Raw genomic sequence first — 16,373 nt, 5'->3', positions numbered from 1 at the left:
TACTACTTTGTTATTTAGGATTTATTTGCGTTTTACGTAAAACTGATGCTCGTTCCGCCAATATATGTTCCACGATCGTCACTTTATTCGTCATAGTTCCTAATGGACACGAAAAAACCGGTTTGAACGGGTCCCTGGCGAAGCAACGATATATTCTTTGTAATTTTGAAATACAACCGTTCATTAAAGGCGTACGCGACGACTATTTATCTTTTCGACGACAACGAGGTCTCGTTAGACCGTGTAAATGATAATAATAATGATGATTAAACTAACGACTAACGCCAGCAACGATTCATTAGCTACTCGATGCGAAAAACATTGCTGAATTTACGAAACATGCCTGGCCCATTTGCTGGACGCGTCCCGTGTCGCCTACGACCGCTTGAAAATGCATGAAATTTGTTTCGTATTCCAAATTACCTGCTATTATAAAGTACACACTAGGAGAAAGGAATTGCCGAGTCGCTGCGTTTTACGACACTTTAAGTTACTTTAAGTTACTCGAGTTTGCGTAAATCTCGTTTCACATTTAATAAAAATAATGAAACATTTAACCCATTTAGAACATTCGTAATAACGTAGTATCGTCTATTTTTACAAGACTGTATATAAATCTTTGGATTATCTTTTTTTAACACTCTATGTGCTCTTTTTATTTTCTATTTTTCTATGGTGCTCACTAATTCTTGACCAAACAAAAATGGATTGAAAAAAGGGAGCGGTGGGAACAAAATTATTTTCCTCGAGAAATGAATTTACGAGCGTCTCAGCGGATCCGTTTTAAACATAGAGATGAGGAAGCTCGGAAGAAAGCCGGGAGAGAAACTCCTACTCTTTCGAGGCTGCCTCTCGACAGTGTCAGGAAGAAATACACCGACACGCTTTCAACGAATTTTGGTGACACGCACGGATAAAGAGATGCTTCCTAAAAAGAGTCACTCTTATCATCGTGACACGAACGAGACACGGCCGTGTGATACTTTTTATTGGCCCGTGGTGGTAAGCCCCCGACACAAGAACGAAAGACGCCTCTTTCGGTCTTCTCGTGCGGCTCGAGCGAACCAAAAAGAGAAACGAAAATAAAAAAAGAAAAAGAAAAGAAGGCGGAGATGGAGGAAAGATCGAAGAGAAAGAGAAAGGGCAAGAAAAAAAAGTGGGCCCTACGAAGTTGTGCTTCTCAGCATGTGCTGAGAACGTGGACGAGTTGGAACCACGAGGCGCCAGATATCCTGTAATTTGTCTTTCAATGAATCACTTTCGACGACCGACCGGCACGACGATTTTTGTGCAGCGTATAAATTATTATATTCACGCGCAATCTGGAGATTAGCCACTGTCGTTCGCAGTCCCCTACGTGATTCGTTCAGGAATTAAATTAGTTATGAGTAATATTGATTAAAAGTGTAAAATATTGATTTGTGAATATATAATATAGACAAGTAATGAACAAGACTTGAATGTTCAAATATTCCATAAAAAAGATCTACTTTTCATCTTAAAATATTCCAGTTTTTATATATTCCTCGATAAAAAAAAAAAGATTCTTCACTTTATAGTGTCCTAATTTTTACATATTTTCTTGGAAAAATCAAGGTTAAACTAAAATATCTTTCTAATAGTAAAATATTTTAATTTAACCTTCACCATTTTTCGAGATAAGAACTAAATGTCAAAAAGAAGTATTTGAGTAAGAGTATAACTTTTACTGTCAACCCAGTCCATATTCGTCGAAATTAAGACATCTGACTGACTAATTTATTCCTTAATTTCAAAACCAAACAAGCTTACAAAAGTACCATAAAAATTGATGACGTGTCGCTCAAAGAAGCGAGTCTTTTGAATAGGTTTCAAAGACACCGCCTCCGCACTTACACCCTTTTTTTTCTTTCCATATACGCATAGACAGTTCAAATAGCCGCACACTAATTTAATCTACGAGTTTGGCATTGAAGTTCAAGTCAAATTGGAACTGGTCCAGAAATCATTCTAACATGCGTTAAATCATTCTAAACGTTTCCTTGATTATATTATTCGAATCTTACCGTCAGAGATATCAATAGAGAGAACAGGAAAGCTTTATCCATCTTGGACAATATTTTTCTTCCGGTTCACGCTCCACGTATCATCTTCTTTTCCACGTAACCTTCTTTTCGTTAATTTTCTTCGTAACGAGTTTCGAAATGATTTCGCGAACAATTCTTTGTCATTTTTCGAGTACACCAATAGTTTTGCACCACACTACGGTATTTCGATTCAGTTTTTGTTTCTTCGAATGTCATCGAAATCACAGTAATCACAGTAATTACGCTTCACTTGTACACGCTTTTGTTCGTTTGCACCATCCAACCGTTTATTACGATAATTTACAAGATGTACGTTTTCTTTCGTTCTGTTTTCATATCTTTGAACAAAATTAGATAATGAATGGTTATTACTAATTTTTTGCTACCTTTATGCTATTTTACTACATTGTACAGAAAAAAATCCAGATCATTACGTGTAATTAGAGATAATACAAAAATTGTCGATACCTGATCTTTGTTTCGTAAAAATAGAATTCAAATTATCTCATTGAAATTCAAACACGTTACTTGCGCGTTCAAAGAACAAACAGTCCCAGCTGTATTCCTAAATGGTAAAACTATACTGCAAAGGAACGTTATAAAATACTTAGGAATGCATCTGGGTAGCAAACTAATATGGTAATATCTTATTTCAAACAAAAGTCGAATAAACCGAAATCAAAAGAAGAAACAAGAACTATATTGCAAAACTAAGTACAGAAATTTGCAGAACAATAATGAAATCAATATAAAAATATTAATTTCGTATCGTGCTCTGGAGTACAGCAGTAAATACGTATTAAGAGAATCGGGACACATACATATTTTTATCATCAATTCTATTTTATAAAACAAATGGCAAATTATATTTAAAGAAACTGAATTATGTATCTTCTATCCTATATCAAAATAATGTGTTAGTTTTGACATTATAAAGAATTATAACCACCAGCATCATAATTCATCCTTAATCAAGAATCTCAATATTTCTACTTTTCCCTTTATATTACGTTTCTGTGCTCTTTCTTACGCCTATTGGGTACCTCTGGCGTCAGCAATTTTCCATGCAACTTTTCCACCGATTTATGGTACGCGGATATTATTTATTGTTTCTTGCGTTACCATGTATCCCAGAGGCACGCAGGAATTTCCCCGCTGATATCTAAATTGTGATCAACGCGACCGCGCGAGTCACGGATAGAAGGATAGCAGGGATAAGGAAATTATTTACACGGGAACGGTTGTGGCGCGGCCAGATAGAAAGAGGCATGGTACACTTGATCTATAGTTTGCTCGTAATTACATCGGTCAAACCAATAAATCGGTGAACTTTTTCGATTTTTCGTCGTTCCGGTTTTCTCGCTACACTTTCCTCCATGAACGAACAAACCAGGTTTTATTCCTCTTGTAATTGTTTAATTAAACTGCGTGTTGACAAGATTGATCGATACGTTCAATGCAAAATTGCAAGCCACTTTCAACGCTCAGGGTACATACGTGACCTGCTCGTTTCAGCCAGATATTTTTTAAATGAAAAATTTGAAAAATAATTATTTGATTCTATTAATGATTTTATCTATTTCGTAGGAGAATTACAACCTTTTTATTGGATTAAATAGAAGAAAAAATGACATGATTGTTACAGAGCTCGTTACGTATTACATATTACATTAATGAGAATAATTAGATGTGTAACGTGAACGTGCATGGTTTGATGATGATTCAGGTTGACGCATGCTAATGTCGAATGCGTGTAACACGAACGGCAAAAAGTTTGGAACCGTTCATCGAGAAAGCGGAACGATAAAGTATTCCGTTGGAAATCGCTGGACTATTTTTAGGATTGTTTTAAGAAAGGCGCCGTTTCTGTCGTTTGTAGAATGAACGCATTTCAACCGAAAAAATATATTCGGCGTTTGAACAATATTTTAATGGCACCGAAGGTGGGTGGAGGATCGCCTACTATTTTTAAGTCGTGTCCTCGATTTCCGAACGATGATGCAGCCTGCACTATCAGCGAATTGCCGTTTCCCATTTCAAGACGATCGAGACTTTTTATTTCCTAAACTTTTATGTCCAAGAAAAATGGGGAATAAATTATCATAAATTTTTGAGAAATTTAAGTTGTAAAACTTGCATCACTTGAAATTATACGTCTGTTTTAACCCGAGTAATTTTCTACTTCACTTGTTCTACAATATTTAATTCGTTAAACTTTAGCCATTTCTGATTCTTTTCTGAAGATAATTAGATTGATCTGGAAAATTATAGTATCATATAAGTAATATTATTATGATTTAAATATTCTTAAACAAACTGCTATAATATTTCTATCAGAAGAAACTGATTAAAACAGTAAAATCAGCAATATATGTACATTATTTAACTCACAAGAAAACTAGACCATAAAACTACAAATATTAAAAAAAAGTCGATTAAAACGATCTCCAATAAAAAAATTCTAAGATAAAAAGTCCCATTTACATCAATATCTTTATATCTCAAGTACACCATCCACTACTCGAAAACTCGATTCCGTCTAATAAAAATTTTATTGAAACCAACTCGCGAGTACTCCTGACGCACACACGTACGGCACACAAATAACACTTCACCGATGGCCAAAGAGCTCCGATTCGACGCACGATCAAGATACATATTTTGCATCGTGAGAAACGAGTTATGATGCGACACGAAGGAAATTGGATATTAAAGAAGCCTTCGAGTTCGTGTACGTATACGCACGCACATAATGCCTTCATGCTCCAGTTGTTAGTGAGCGTTAGACGGGAATCGATATTAGTCGTGCGTCGACCTGTCGAACGTAATCGTTCTCCTACATAGAATTATCCGCTGAAAGCGTGCCGCGCGTGGAAAATTATTTTTCTACCGGTTCAAACATTCCATCGGTCTCTTTCGTTTTGAATTACATACACCATTGCTCATAAGTATCCGGACAATTTGGTCATGGCAGTAACAACACCCATTTTACCGAAGTCTATATATTAATAACGAATATATAGTAACAATATGCAAATTGTATTAAAGTGTGCAAATTAATGGTCAATTAATCATTGGAAACAACACTTACTGTCTTTTTATAGACTCGCCAGGCTGTAAATCTAAATTGATTATTAAAAAACATAGCTATAATATATTTTACCAATTATATACTATTGCATACAGTGATTCATGAAAGTATTCGAACATTTACTATACAAAGCTTTTATGAATATATTATGCATGTTATACTAATGATTTTGAAATTTCATTAGCACTGTAGCGAGGCACAAATATCGTGGTTATATTGGTAAAATTTAAAACTAATTTGAAAATGTATCAGAGGTTACAATAAATCTATTGCAAGCATACACTTCGCAAAAATCATCAAAGTATTTGAACAGTCAATTTAATTTCATCCTTAATTATATTATATCTGTATACTAATTTTGCACGAACTGCGAGCTTGTAATAAATATATTGTTACCTCTATATACATTTTGGGATTAGTTCAAAATTTTACCAACATAATCACGATAGCCTACTTATTACAGTGCCGATGCAATTCCAAAAAAGTGTTATATGACGCACGTACTATGTTCACAAAAATTTTCAGTGATAAGTGTTCGAATACTTTCATTGTCATCGTATGACGATTATACAGAACAAAATCATTGCATTTTAATTTATCCATAAAATCTCATAACTAAACTACATCTTGTCGAAAATAAACAAGAGTCTGGATACTTTCGAGCGATCGTGTATATCGCACGCTGAAAAGTTAAACGCCACTGCAACAACGTGGCAGCACGAGATTTTTCCCGGCTGGCGCCATACATCGATGGTTCCAGTAGATCGATCTCAATTACGCCTGGTTTACATTATCTCTGTTTTAATCTATTGTTTATCCGGCACGTTTCCCGCCACGCTGCCGTGTCGCTGCCACGGCATCAAGCAGTGAAATTTATGGGTCCAGTCGAGAGCAAAAGGGATTAGTTTATGTTTATTTTGCGGAATTGAAATGGCGCGGAATGTGGAGCCAATGGGTACGCAACACGTGGAATTTATGGAGCAAGAGGGAAATAAGAAGACGGAATTATTGCAGGTGTAATTATGTACAATCGGTAGATACGTTTACGTTTTTCTTTTTCTTTCGCGGCCACTTCACGAAAAAATTGAATTGATCGAGTAGCAGATTACGTGGGTTATAATTTCAGCCATTTATATCGTAAACACGAGTTTAATCGGTTAGTAGAGATAGAAAAGTTATGAGCTCGATCCATAAATGTAAGATTCTTTTCTCCTGAAAGATTATTTTATGTATTTTATACTTGTTCGTTTTCGTGTTGCTGTATCTTATCCATTGATGAAATTAATTCATGGTTGCATATCTGTTTTGAAATCATTCATTCACTGTGTAGATCATATTGACGCTAGGAATTATAAATTGCCGTGATATAATAAAAAATAAGAAATGTCGACCGGAAAGTTGTTAAACAAATTTGTAAGTGAGAACAGTTTAAATGAACACTCGCGTGGTACTTTGTTTACGTACAACATTGTTTAATATTTACTTATATGTATATTATTATACGTTTATGTACAATATTGGTTAACACTTGTGAAGTGTTACACTGTGTTTGTAATATTCATACGGAATGCTTAACGAGTCGGAAAACATGCTTTGTTGATTTTGCAACTAGTCATTCAGTGATCTTGACGTAATTAAACTATTAGCTGATTATTTAAGTGGCGATGTATGCGTGCATTAATTACGGACTATTACCAGCTAAATATCGCACGTTAAGTGCGCTGTAAGTACACGATAAGTAGCCGCGTTGCGGATGAATATGAATTATGGGTTGTGCATGTATTCGGTAGCTATCTCTATATGTCGTTCGAATGAAATGGCGCCACAGAATACGTTAATGGCGCAATATTTCAGAAAACGAGCCGAGTATCGATCAAACGATGTCGTAATACGAAGACAAAATATTTAATTAAACGGAAAGTTTCCGCATTTTCGATGAGATGTTCGATGGTTATAACGTGCTACTGTTGATTAGCAATTCGAAAGTAATTATGTATTTTCATTAATTTGATAGCAGATTTTTCTATTCATCTCGGTAAGATTTAATAAACAATTTGTAAATATTTCTTTAATAATGCAAAAGTTTCATGATTAAAACTGCAAAAATTAAATAATTACGTTTAAGAATACTCACATTCATATTTGATTGCTATGTATTTAGATTGTTACAAAGTCAGGACTAGAAGAATAAAGAATTCAAAACTTATGTAGAAGTCAACGTCTCTAAACTATTATTGTTTCACATCCAAATACGAAGTTCCTGTGAAAGCTGATTGTAACATATCAATCTTGTAAATATAATGTAACAGTATTTAACGCGATGAAAACGCAAAAGCTTTCCATTTAATCTAATAATAATGGTTCTTCAACGATACTTCTTCAAATTATTAAAATAATTTATAATTTTCAAATAAATTATTCCATTAGTTTGTCTTCGAATTACGTTATTATATCGTGTAATATATTTTGATGAATAACAAGATTGATTCATATAATCATCATTAAACTAGAATCTACGTGTTAATTACATTACAAAGTAGTGTAGAGCCTCGTCAAACAGCTTCTACTCTTCATTACGCTGTCTATTTTTTCATGACCGATGTTTATGAGACCGCGTTACTTTATTACAGCGAAAACACACCAGAAAGAATAGCACCATTCCAATGGATCTAAGTAAGTAAGTACTTACGCAAGTGTCGGTATAACGTGAAGCACCGTTTATTTTTACGATTATCGACCCACTGGGATCGTGAACTATTAATACACGTTTGTGAAAAGACAGATCGGGGTAAACCGATTTTCTAGAGAGCAAAATACTCATGTAACAGATACTGGGTCTTCCTCGTGATATTTGATAGCTGCTTGCTTGCGTTTTCGAGATGATGGATAAATTATGGATTTTATAACAGACTTTAGCTGCAGATTCAATTTAAGAGCACACTGAAATATTTTTCTTTTAATTTTCTTCTAAACTTATCGAGATTAGAAAGAGTTGTCAAAATAGGGTAGTTTCTATCAATCTTAAATTCTTCTTCTTTTTTGTTCTGAATTACGGATAAAACTACATGGTATATTTGTAAAGAGTGTAATTATTTAGACATTAGAAAGGTAGGATCATTAAATTAAACTAGAGTAGGGGGAAGATAGTTATGTAATTACGTTATTAATAAGTATGCTCAAAGTAGTTAACCCGCTATAACATGATGTAATTTAACACATTGTGTATGGGAGGAGATCATCTCCGTCATTGTATATCCAAACGTTGTTACTGTACTAAATACCATACTTGAAGGCATCATCTAATATTTATGCAAGTTCCATCGCAATGAGATCGAATGAAAAGTAAGCAAAGAAATTGATTTTTCAACAAATACATGCATAATACAGGAGTTTTATTGAAAATACTTGAGATTATTTAAACTTGAAAAATGTAACTCTGTATTAAAAGTTACTTAGATATTTACCTAAATCTTACTATACTATGGATATTTATGCAAATTTATACTTTCATGAATGTGAATAAAAATGCAGATTCATTTTACTCTCTAAATTAATACTTACTCTTACTTCTTGTGTATTCTTGCATATTTTAACTTATTTATATTAATGCATAAATATCCGTGGTCTAATCTTTCTATTAACAAACAGTCAATTTATGATAATTATTATCCCTTCAGTGATCAGTGAGGAATGATAATTAATTATAATCTTTCCATACGTAAGCAAGTGAAAGTTGGGTTATAGCGGATTAGAGAATGTTAGTAATTACATTTTACCGTGATAACGTAATGCCTTCCGGGATGTGAGAACGAAATTCACGTGCGAAGAGGGGCACAAAGTCAAGGCCGCTTGCATTCGTCCACGAAAATAGCTGTGGAAACCGTCAAAGGGACCGTAAATTTAGATTTGTGTGGCACAAAGTGCTTTAAGCTGTACCGTGTATGTTGTGATAGAAAAAGAATCTCGTGGTGCCGTGACGGCGCGGAGGAAAAAAGATTATAGTTGTCTGGCAGAAGCAAGGAGGTTCACGTCATAGTTTAGCGGACGCGGAATTCTCTGTCACGTTTCTTTCGGCCTGGCACGCTTTTCAGGAACATATTTGACTCTTTAATGGCTCACGTTCGTTGATACATCCTTTACATATCTTAATCTTGTTCGTTCAATTTGTCAACGATGTTCCTCGACGATAAACTATAATTCTTAGCGACCAGAAATATAAAAACCAACTTGTTAAGGGAATCCGATTACCTTTGAACTTTAAACGGTACCCGTAGAATTCGATTCGGGTGACAAGTTGGCTAGCCGATACGAAAAAAATCGTGTCGAGCATGTACCAACATAGAATCTGGTACAACCCCACAACCCCAATGTAAAAAAAGATCGAATACAAGAGATCAATCTGTTAGGTCGATCTTAAAATTCCTATGGAACGTCTAGCATGAACAAAATCGTCAGAAAAACACTAAGCCTCAGTTACATTAAATTCCTCATAGAACAAAATATGATATTATATTCTTTATAAAACAACTACAAAAAGAGATCGTTATCAACACAAAACACAAAGTATCACCTGCATCGAATTGTTTCTTAGTCGAGCGAATTTATACAAACAGATGAAGAATAAAAATTTCGTCCAGGATTTAAACCAATTTTAACCACTTAATTATTTCATATCCGTGTTCTTTATTTTCATACGACACTCTTTCAAATTATTCCCGCCAAAAAGTTCACGAAAAATTTAACGACGTGCAGTACGATATACGGAGTTCACGATGCGCACTGATCGGTTGCTCGATCTTTGAGAAAATGTGAAGCTGCAGCCACGGTAGCGTGTCGCATGTTACAGAATACCGAGAGACGAGTTTCTCTGTCGTGCTTTACAGAGGTGTCGTGCCGAACTGACGGCTCCCGTCGGTGGAGGATCGACTTTATACAGCGGTGTGTCTCGCGCTGCTCTATGAACGCAGCTTTAGGGGGCCTCCACCTTTGTCTGTCACCTGACCACACCACGTTTCCGATCGCATCTCTTTTCGATCCTTCCGTTTGCCTCTTCTTTCGCGCTTTTTTTCTTCTTTTTTCGCCCTTTTTCTTCCTCTTACGTTTCTGAATCACTGTGCTTTATCGGAATTCAATTAAGGGCTATGTAATACGGATCGAAACGGTAGAGGAAATCGGCGAATTATTAAGCGGAATGGAATTTTGAGAGCTTGACTCATGGAGTTTTTTAAAAGCGTATAATAGCAGTTGAGAACGAAGCCTTTTAGCCCGAATGATTTTCTGCTGTTTTTTATTTGAATCACGGGTTCACTATATATTTTTATTCTCTTTTTTTAGATCCTCTTTTTTAGATTTAGCAAAGCTTGGTTATAACGTAACTAGCGTGTTAGTTTCCAATAGTTTAACGACCCATGTACTAAAGATTGACGACCTACACACCAAAATTGAAGATAATAAATTAAAAACAAACAGCTTAAATGCAGAACTGACAGATTAGCTTTAATCAGCTCATTCTACAGTGACAAGATGCAAATGAGAACAGAAAGAAAACAGCGTAGTCCTCTTTCGCATGTACCTTTTCTCGATAATGGATTTTTAACGCTGGGGAGCGACTGGATGCAGCTCATCGGGAATAAAAGTAGCAGAGAATTAGGTGGTCCTTATAATGGTTGTTTATCGCGAAAGAAGCTTACACGAAGATATAGTCGGTTTAACCGGCTTGTTTGTTGTGTCGCGATCACTTTTTTGTAAACTCTTCTTACTAGGTGGTAACCGGAGGGTTAACTAATTTTAGTTCCATAATCCACGACCCACTAAAACGCGTGCATCGCTGAAACCAAATACCGAAAGATCCTGCCACATCTTCGTCAATTATCGGACCTCGAACTTCGCTTTGTCAATTTATCCGCATACTCTGCAACATACGCTTAAAAAATTAGTTATCTGTATATTAATCAATTAGGAAATGTTGCTTCTAAGAAGATTTTGTTTAAAGTTTAAATTAAGACTTCTGGGAATACTTAAAATGAAAGTAATTTACCTTTGCAAAGTCATAAAATAACTTTAGACTTCTTCTTGAATAAATAAACAAATTCATTGTTTGGATAATATCGATTACATATCTCGAACTTCATATTAATCTAATTACATTTTTGTTTCATTCAAATATCCATTAATTAATACGAACAGATATTATAGATCACTTCCATGGTAAATATTCTTTCAACAGTTTTTATAGTAATCTTACTGTTCACCAACAATTTTATTTCTATAATATCTATCAATTATAAGAGAATTTTTAATATGAACGATAAATATCGTCTTGAGTTTAATACACGCCTACTACATTCACTTTTACATCGACGTCGTTCATTTCAGTGACATCGAAAATCGGCTCTACAAATATCATTCAATAATATCGAAAACCGATGTCACCGCGTCTAGTAATTCTAATGCCGGGTTCTAATGCATCGCGCGAAACAGAGAAACGACGATTCGATGCAATGTAGTTAATTCCCTCGCTCTCTGAAGGAAAAAGGGAGCACACCGACCAACCGGTCGTAAGAAAAGATCGCGTTGATACGAAACGTGGATATAACGCGTAATCGTAGTTGTAGACGAGTCCGTGAGTAACGTTAAATATTTAAGTATATTATCGATTGCATCGGTATCATCCTTCGAACCGGTGCTTTGTGATCTCGCCTGTGGCGAATCGATCGATTCGATAGTTTGTTCTTCCATCGAAAAATAGGCAGTGCCCCACTTTCTTGGTTAAATTCGTTTCTACTTTGTTTTTATATCATGATAGAATGTTACAATATTTGGTTAGAATTACGCGTTAAGCAGAAGTCTAGTTTCTTATTTGAATAATGGCTTTAGATTATTTTCGCATAAGAGGTATTATTTTTAACGGTACAATGTTTACATAAATTTTACTGTTCAGTCCGTTTTAATTCCATATAATTTCTGCAAACTATCATCCTTTTTTTAAAATTGAATTGCATAAAAATTATGTCAAGTTCGTGGAATTTTTAGTATAATAAGATATTAAAATTAATTTGGAAGATGCGATAAGAATAAACGTTAACGATAAAATTAAAAGAACAATTATTAAATCCTAACGAGCGCGCGCTCGTCTCGTGATTTTTATTACGCTAATGAATATCTACATCGAAAACAATATTTGCCACGCGAACGACACATTTCATGGGCACAGCGTCACACATCGTAACACGATACTAATATGAAATATGACGCTAATATTTCACACTACTCAAACTCACATACGCTCATCGGAATTGCGTATTGTGACACTTCCACCTATAGTGCAATATACATGTAATAATAATAGCATCACAATGGCTTTTATATGTCGGATCCTCTATTACCTAACCTTCACGAAATTTACGGGTTGCAGTATGCCACGAGTGTATACTTTGCAGACTAATGCAACACTGTTTAGCCGTCGCGAAATGTCCAGACCTCCAGTGTTCTGTTTCTCTTGAATAATTTATTACCTAATCGAGCCTACTATACTGAAATATATCATCACGAGTGTTTGTACCGTATTTCGAGTGGCTGATATCGATGTATCATCCTTCACAATGTTTCCGTTGAGCGTTTTATGTCAGCGTTCCCAAGATGTGCCATTTCGATTGGCCACAACCAAAATCGGCCATAAAGAAGCCACCAATAAAATCGAATATCCCCATAAAATCCATAAACAACTCCTACCGCCAATCATGATCTCAAGCTACAAACAGTAGGATTGGTATATGAATGAAGGAGATTTATAAAGAAAAGAATATGATGATCATAGGAGAAAAACATAGTAAATACATTTTTATTGATTTTTTGTTGCAGTGTCATGAGTAATGGTATGAGTAAAGAAGTAGTATTTTATTATGATGTAGTTGAAAATGAAAACAATTTGTGCTCTAAAGCTAGAAGCAGGTAGCCGATCTTTATGGAAATTTATATTTTAAGTAGAGATTTAGTTTACTTATTAAAAGTTGTAACGAATACTCTACTATATATATTCTATACATTCTGTACGTTCTATTGTAAATTGATAAAAATCCGCAGTATAACTATGTCTTCTAAAAATAGTTTATAAGTTAATGTTTTGGAAAAAGCCAAAGATATAAGAGCTATTAAGATAGGCAATATATTTAGAACTATAAAGATGATGAACCATTTTTAGAACCATTTTTTAAAGAGCATACACTTTTAGTTGCAAGCTCCAATAAGACAATTCTGTTAATATCAGATTTATTGACAATTATATATATCAAATTATGAAGTTTAAAATACATATTACATTATAAAATTGCGCTGCCATAAAGAATGCACCGGAAATTTATCCTGTTTTCCTTCTGTAGTCTTCAAATTAATCAAACCAATTCGAATTCGCTAAAAACCACCACGTCACGTTTTATCCATGTCCAACATGAAATGGTCGATATTATTGACGTTGGATCAATTACTGTCTAATTCGCTACGAAATTATGATACATGGATCAATGGGCCTGCTTATTACGTATCTGTTCCAGTTCTTGGCTGGATAGCTGATAATCAGGTAGCCTGTCGATCTAACTCGCTTTAATTCGACAAAATTCAAATCGTAAAATCAATGCAACCAGACCTCGTCCTGTTTCTGCTCGATGGATTAGTCTACGCGTCGTCGAATCCGAGCTGAAGGATCGGTAATTAGCGATTTCTCAGTGGTGCCGATCTAATTTTCCAGCGAACAAATTATCGAGTGGCGCGTAGATAGAATTAGCCGCGTCGGTCTGGTTGATATCGCTAAATTGCTGCATTCCTACGAGACGTCCGGAGTGCATCTCCCTCGTTATATCATCATCGTTCATCAGCCTCTGGTCTACGCAGCGCGCCGTATATGTATAAATATATATATCGCATTTGGATCATCCTCTTGATCGCTAGACGCAGGGTTAAGACGCATTTCGGAACGAATTTTGGTTAACCTACATGGTAATACCTTTCGAAAATTTATTTCGTAAAATTATCTGGAGTGTAAGTAAAAGTGACGAAATGTTAAGATCTTCTGGTGGAGATCCTAAGGAGTTGTCATGTATCTGTATAAATTCAATGTGGCTTCTTACAGGAAACCTGTTTTAAAAGTCGCTACGTTGTCAATCAATGTTATGTTAATAAAATTATCTTTCTATTTCATTTTACAGACAAACATGCTTTTTATCCCCTACAAAATTTAAAAACTATTATCTTTAACTTCCATAAAACTTCAACTTACCGATTAGTTTTAGAAGTGTTATCTTAATTTTTAATCATGTAATCCTATTAGCATTCTCCTACATAGTTTTGAAAATATACATAAAGAAATCACTAATTCAATTTATTTTAATTTATTTTAATCTAGCAATAGATGAAAACGATATTTTGTAGATCATAATCTAATCTTAGATGTATTTCCGTTATATCGTTTATTACACTGTAAGTTTCAGAATTCTATAGACCGAGGTGCAACATGCATCAAGATCTTTCTTCATCCATTAAAGAGTATAAAAAAAGAATATGAAGATGTAGAAAGTATAGTGGGCAATGGAAAAAGCATAAAAAGTGATAAAACTGAAAAGACAGCAATAATACTCGTACCAGGATAATGAAGCAAAACGACGTATAGGTGCTATGAATGATGATCAGATACAAATTTAGCTGCCTGAAACTCAACGAGATGGAAGGCCAGCAAAAAATGAATCTTAGGTAGAAGAAAATTAAAGTAGGACTTGATGCAATAAGAAAATCAGATGAGATCAAAATCAGATTCGCCTTGATGACATTCGCGATTAACGTGGTTCTTGTAGCAAATGGCGTGAACGGAATAGCGTTTCTATAGAAAGCATTTCAAACATCGAACGACATAAATGAAATATTTGTCCGTTTTTTCATCGATAAAAGGGTTTACAGTATTAAGTGCAGAGGGTAATAACGACTCTTGGAAAAGATAAGTGAAACAAAACGTGAATATTATTTATGAAAATTGCAGACATTTTCTTTAGATTTATTCCATACCTCTCGACGATGGAACGAGATATGCTATTACGCGCCGCATCTATACGTTATGTATTTTACGCATCGAATATTTTCTATATCATACTCTATCCGAATTGATTGCACTTAGGAAATCGTATTTTCGACATATTTATGTTTTGCAGATTTTATATCACATATGTTGGTCAAAAATAGCAAACCGCTCATTTATTTTCTTCTTTCTCCCCCCCTCCTCTCTCTCTCTCTCTCTCTCTCTCTCTCTCTCTCTCTCTCTCGGAATATTAATACGCGCTTTACCTAACTAGTTTTTAATTCTAGTTTGTTTATTGGGGCGGCTTAATGACTGTGTTAAAAGAAGCTGCTGGATATCTACAAGTTGAATACAAGCAATAAAACTTTATAGGAATCGAAATATGTACTTATGATTGCGAACATGTGTTCAACTTGTCCTTTAACACTTAATGATTCTAGTAACAGTCTAATGGTAACATACTTATTCGATAATTGTAAGGTACTACGTGAAAAGTTTGGAAAAAATTGAATCCGGAAGAAATTGATGTGTTTCGAGAAAGTACAGCACATTATATTACACATAAGTTGTCATAAGAGAAAATCTGTGAATAAAATAAAAAATAATCTACAATATTTAATAGTTGTTTTCTCATTAAACTCAAGTTTCATTTATCCATTAATTATTAATCGCAATCATAAATTATAATGGTTAATCATTAATATCCTCTTATTCTCCTAGTCACTCTATTATTTTTATTAATTATTTTATTGCTCCATTAATCACGATATTTGTGTCACGACATTTTTAACCGAGCAAACTTCTTCCTGCTTGAAAATAATTGCTAAACCGCATTAAAACAGTTGGATATAATTATGGCATAGTAAACCTAGTAGCTACCTGCTTTTTTATCATCTCGACAGGGGCAGTGTCGTTGACTCGATGACACGATCCATTTGGATCATTAATGTTACGTCACAATTGTTCCACTGAAGCGAGAACGACCGATTGATTTACACGTTGAATAACGAACGAAACAGGAGCGAGCTGTGCTCCACGTCGATCACGAAATATTGCTTCCATCCTACCGTATCTAAATGTCGAATCGTCATTCAAAACATTCGTAATAATTTAAATACGTCAATATTGCATTAACCAAGACTCGAGAGATCCCTGA

At 34.7% G+C, this 16,373-nt stretch overlaps 1 protein-coding gene across 5 annotated transcripts in view; it reads right to left on the bottom strand.

The window, feature by feature from the left end:
* The window catches only part of LOC126919812 (thrombospondin type-1 domain-containing protein 4-like), a 29,463-nt gene extending 19,394 nt beyond the window's left edge, over nucleotides 1–10,069 (bottom strand). Inside the window, exons 1-2 of one of the 5 annotated variants that reach the window (XM_050729416.1) lie at nucleotides 9,728–10,069; nucleotides 2,046–2,467 (exon numbers count right to left, since the gene is read on the bottom strand). In XM_050729416.1, the coding sequence (XP_050585373.1) occupies nucleotides 2,046–2,087 (42 nt within the window). In that variant the 5' untranslated portion in view covers nucleotides 2,088–2,467; nucleotides 9,728–10,069. The other 4 variants (XM_050729414.1, XM_050729415.1, XM_050729418.1 and 1 more) reach the window with 4 other exon arrangements.
* Nucleotides 10,070–16,373: the final 6,304 nt, after the last annotated feature.

This window comes from Bombus affinis, chromosome 8 (genome assembly GCF_024516045.1).
Source record: "Bombus affinis isolate iyBomAffi1 chromosome 8, iyBomAffi1.2, whole genome shotgun sequence".
Classification (NCBI taxonomy): domain Eukaryota; kingdom Metazoa; phylum Arthropoda; class Insecta; order Hymenoptera; family Apidae; genus Bombus; species Bombus affinis.
This window is presented reverse-complemented; position numbering and strand designations above follow the sequence as displayed.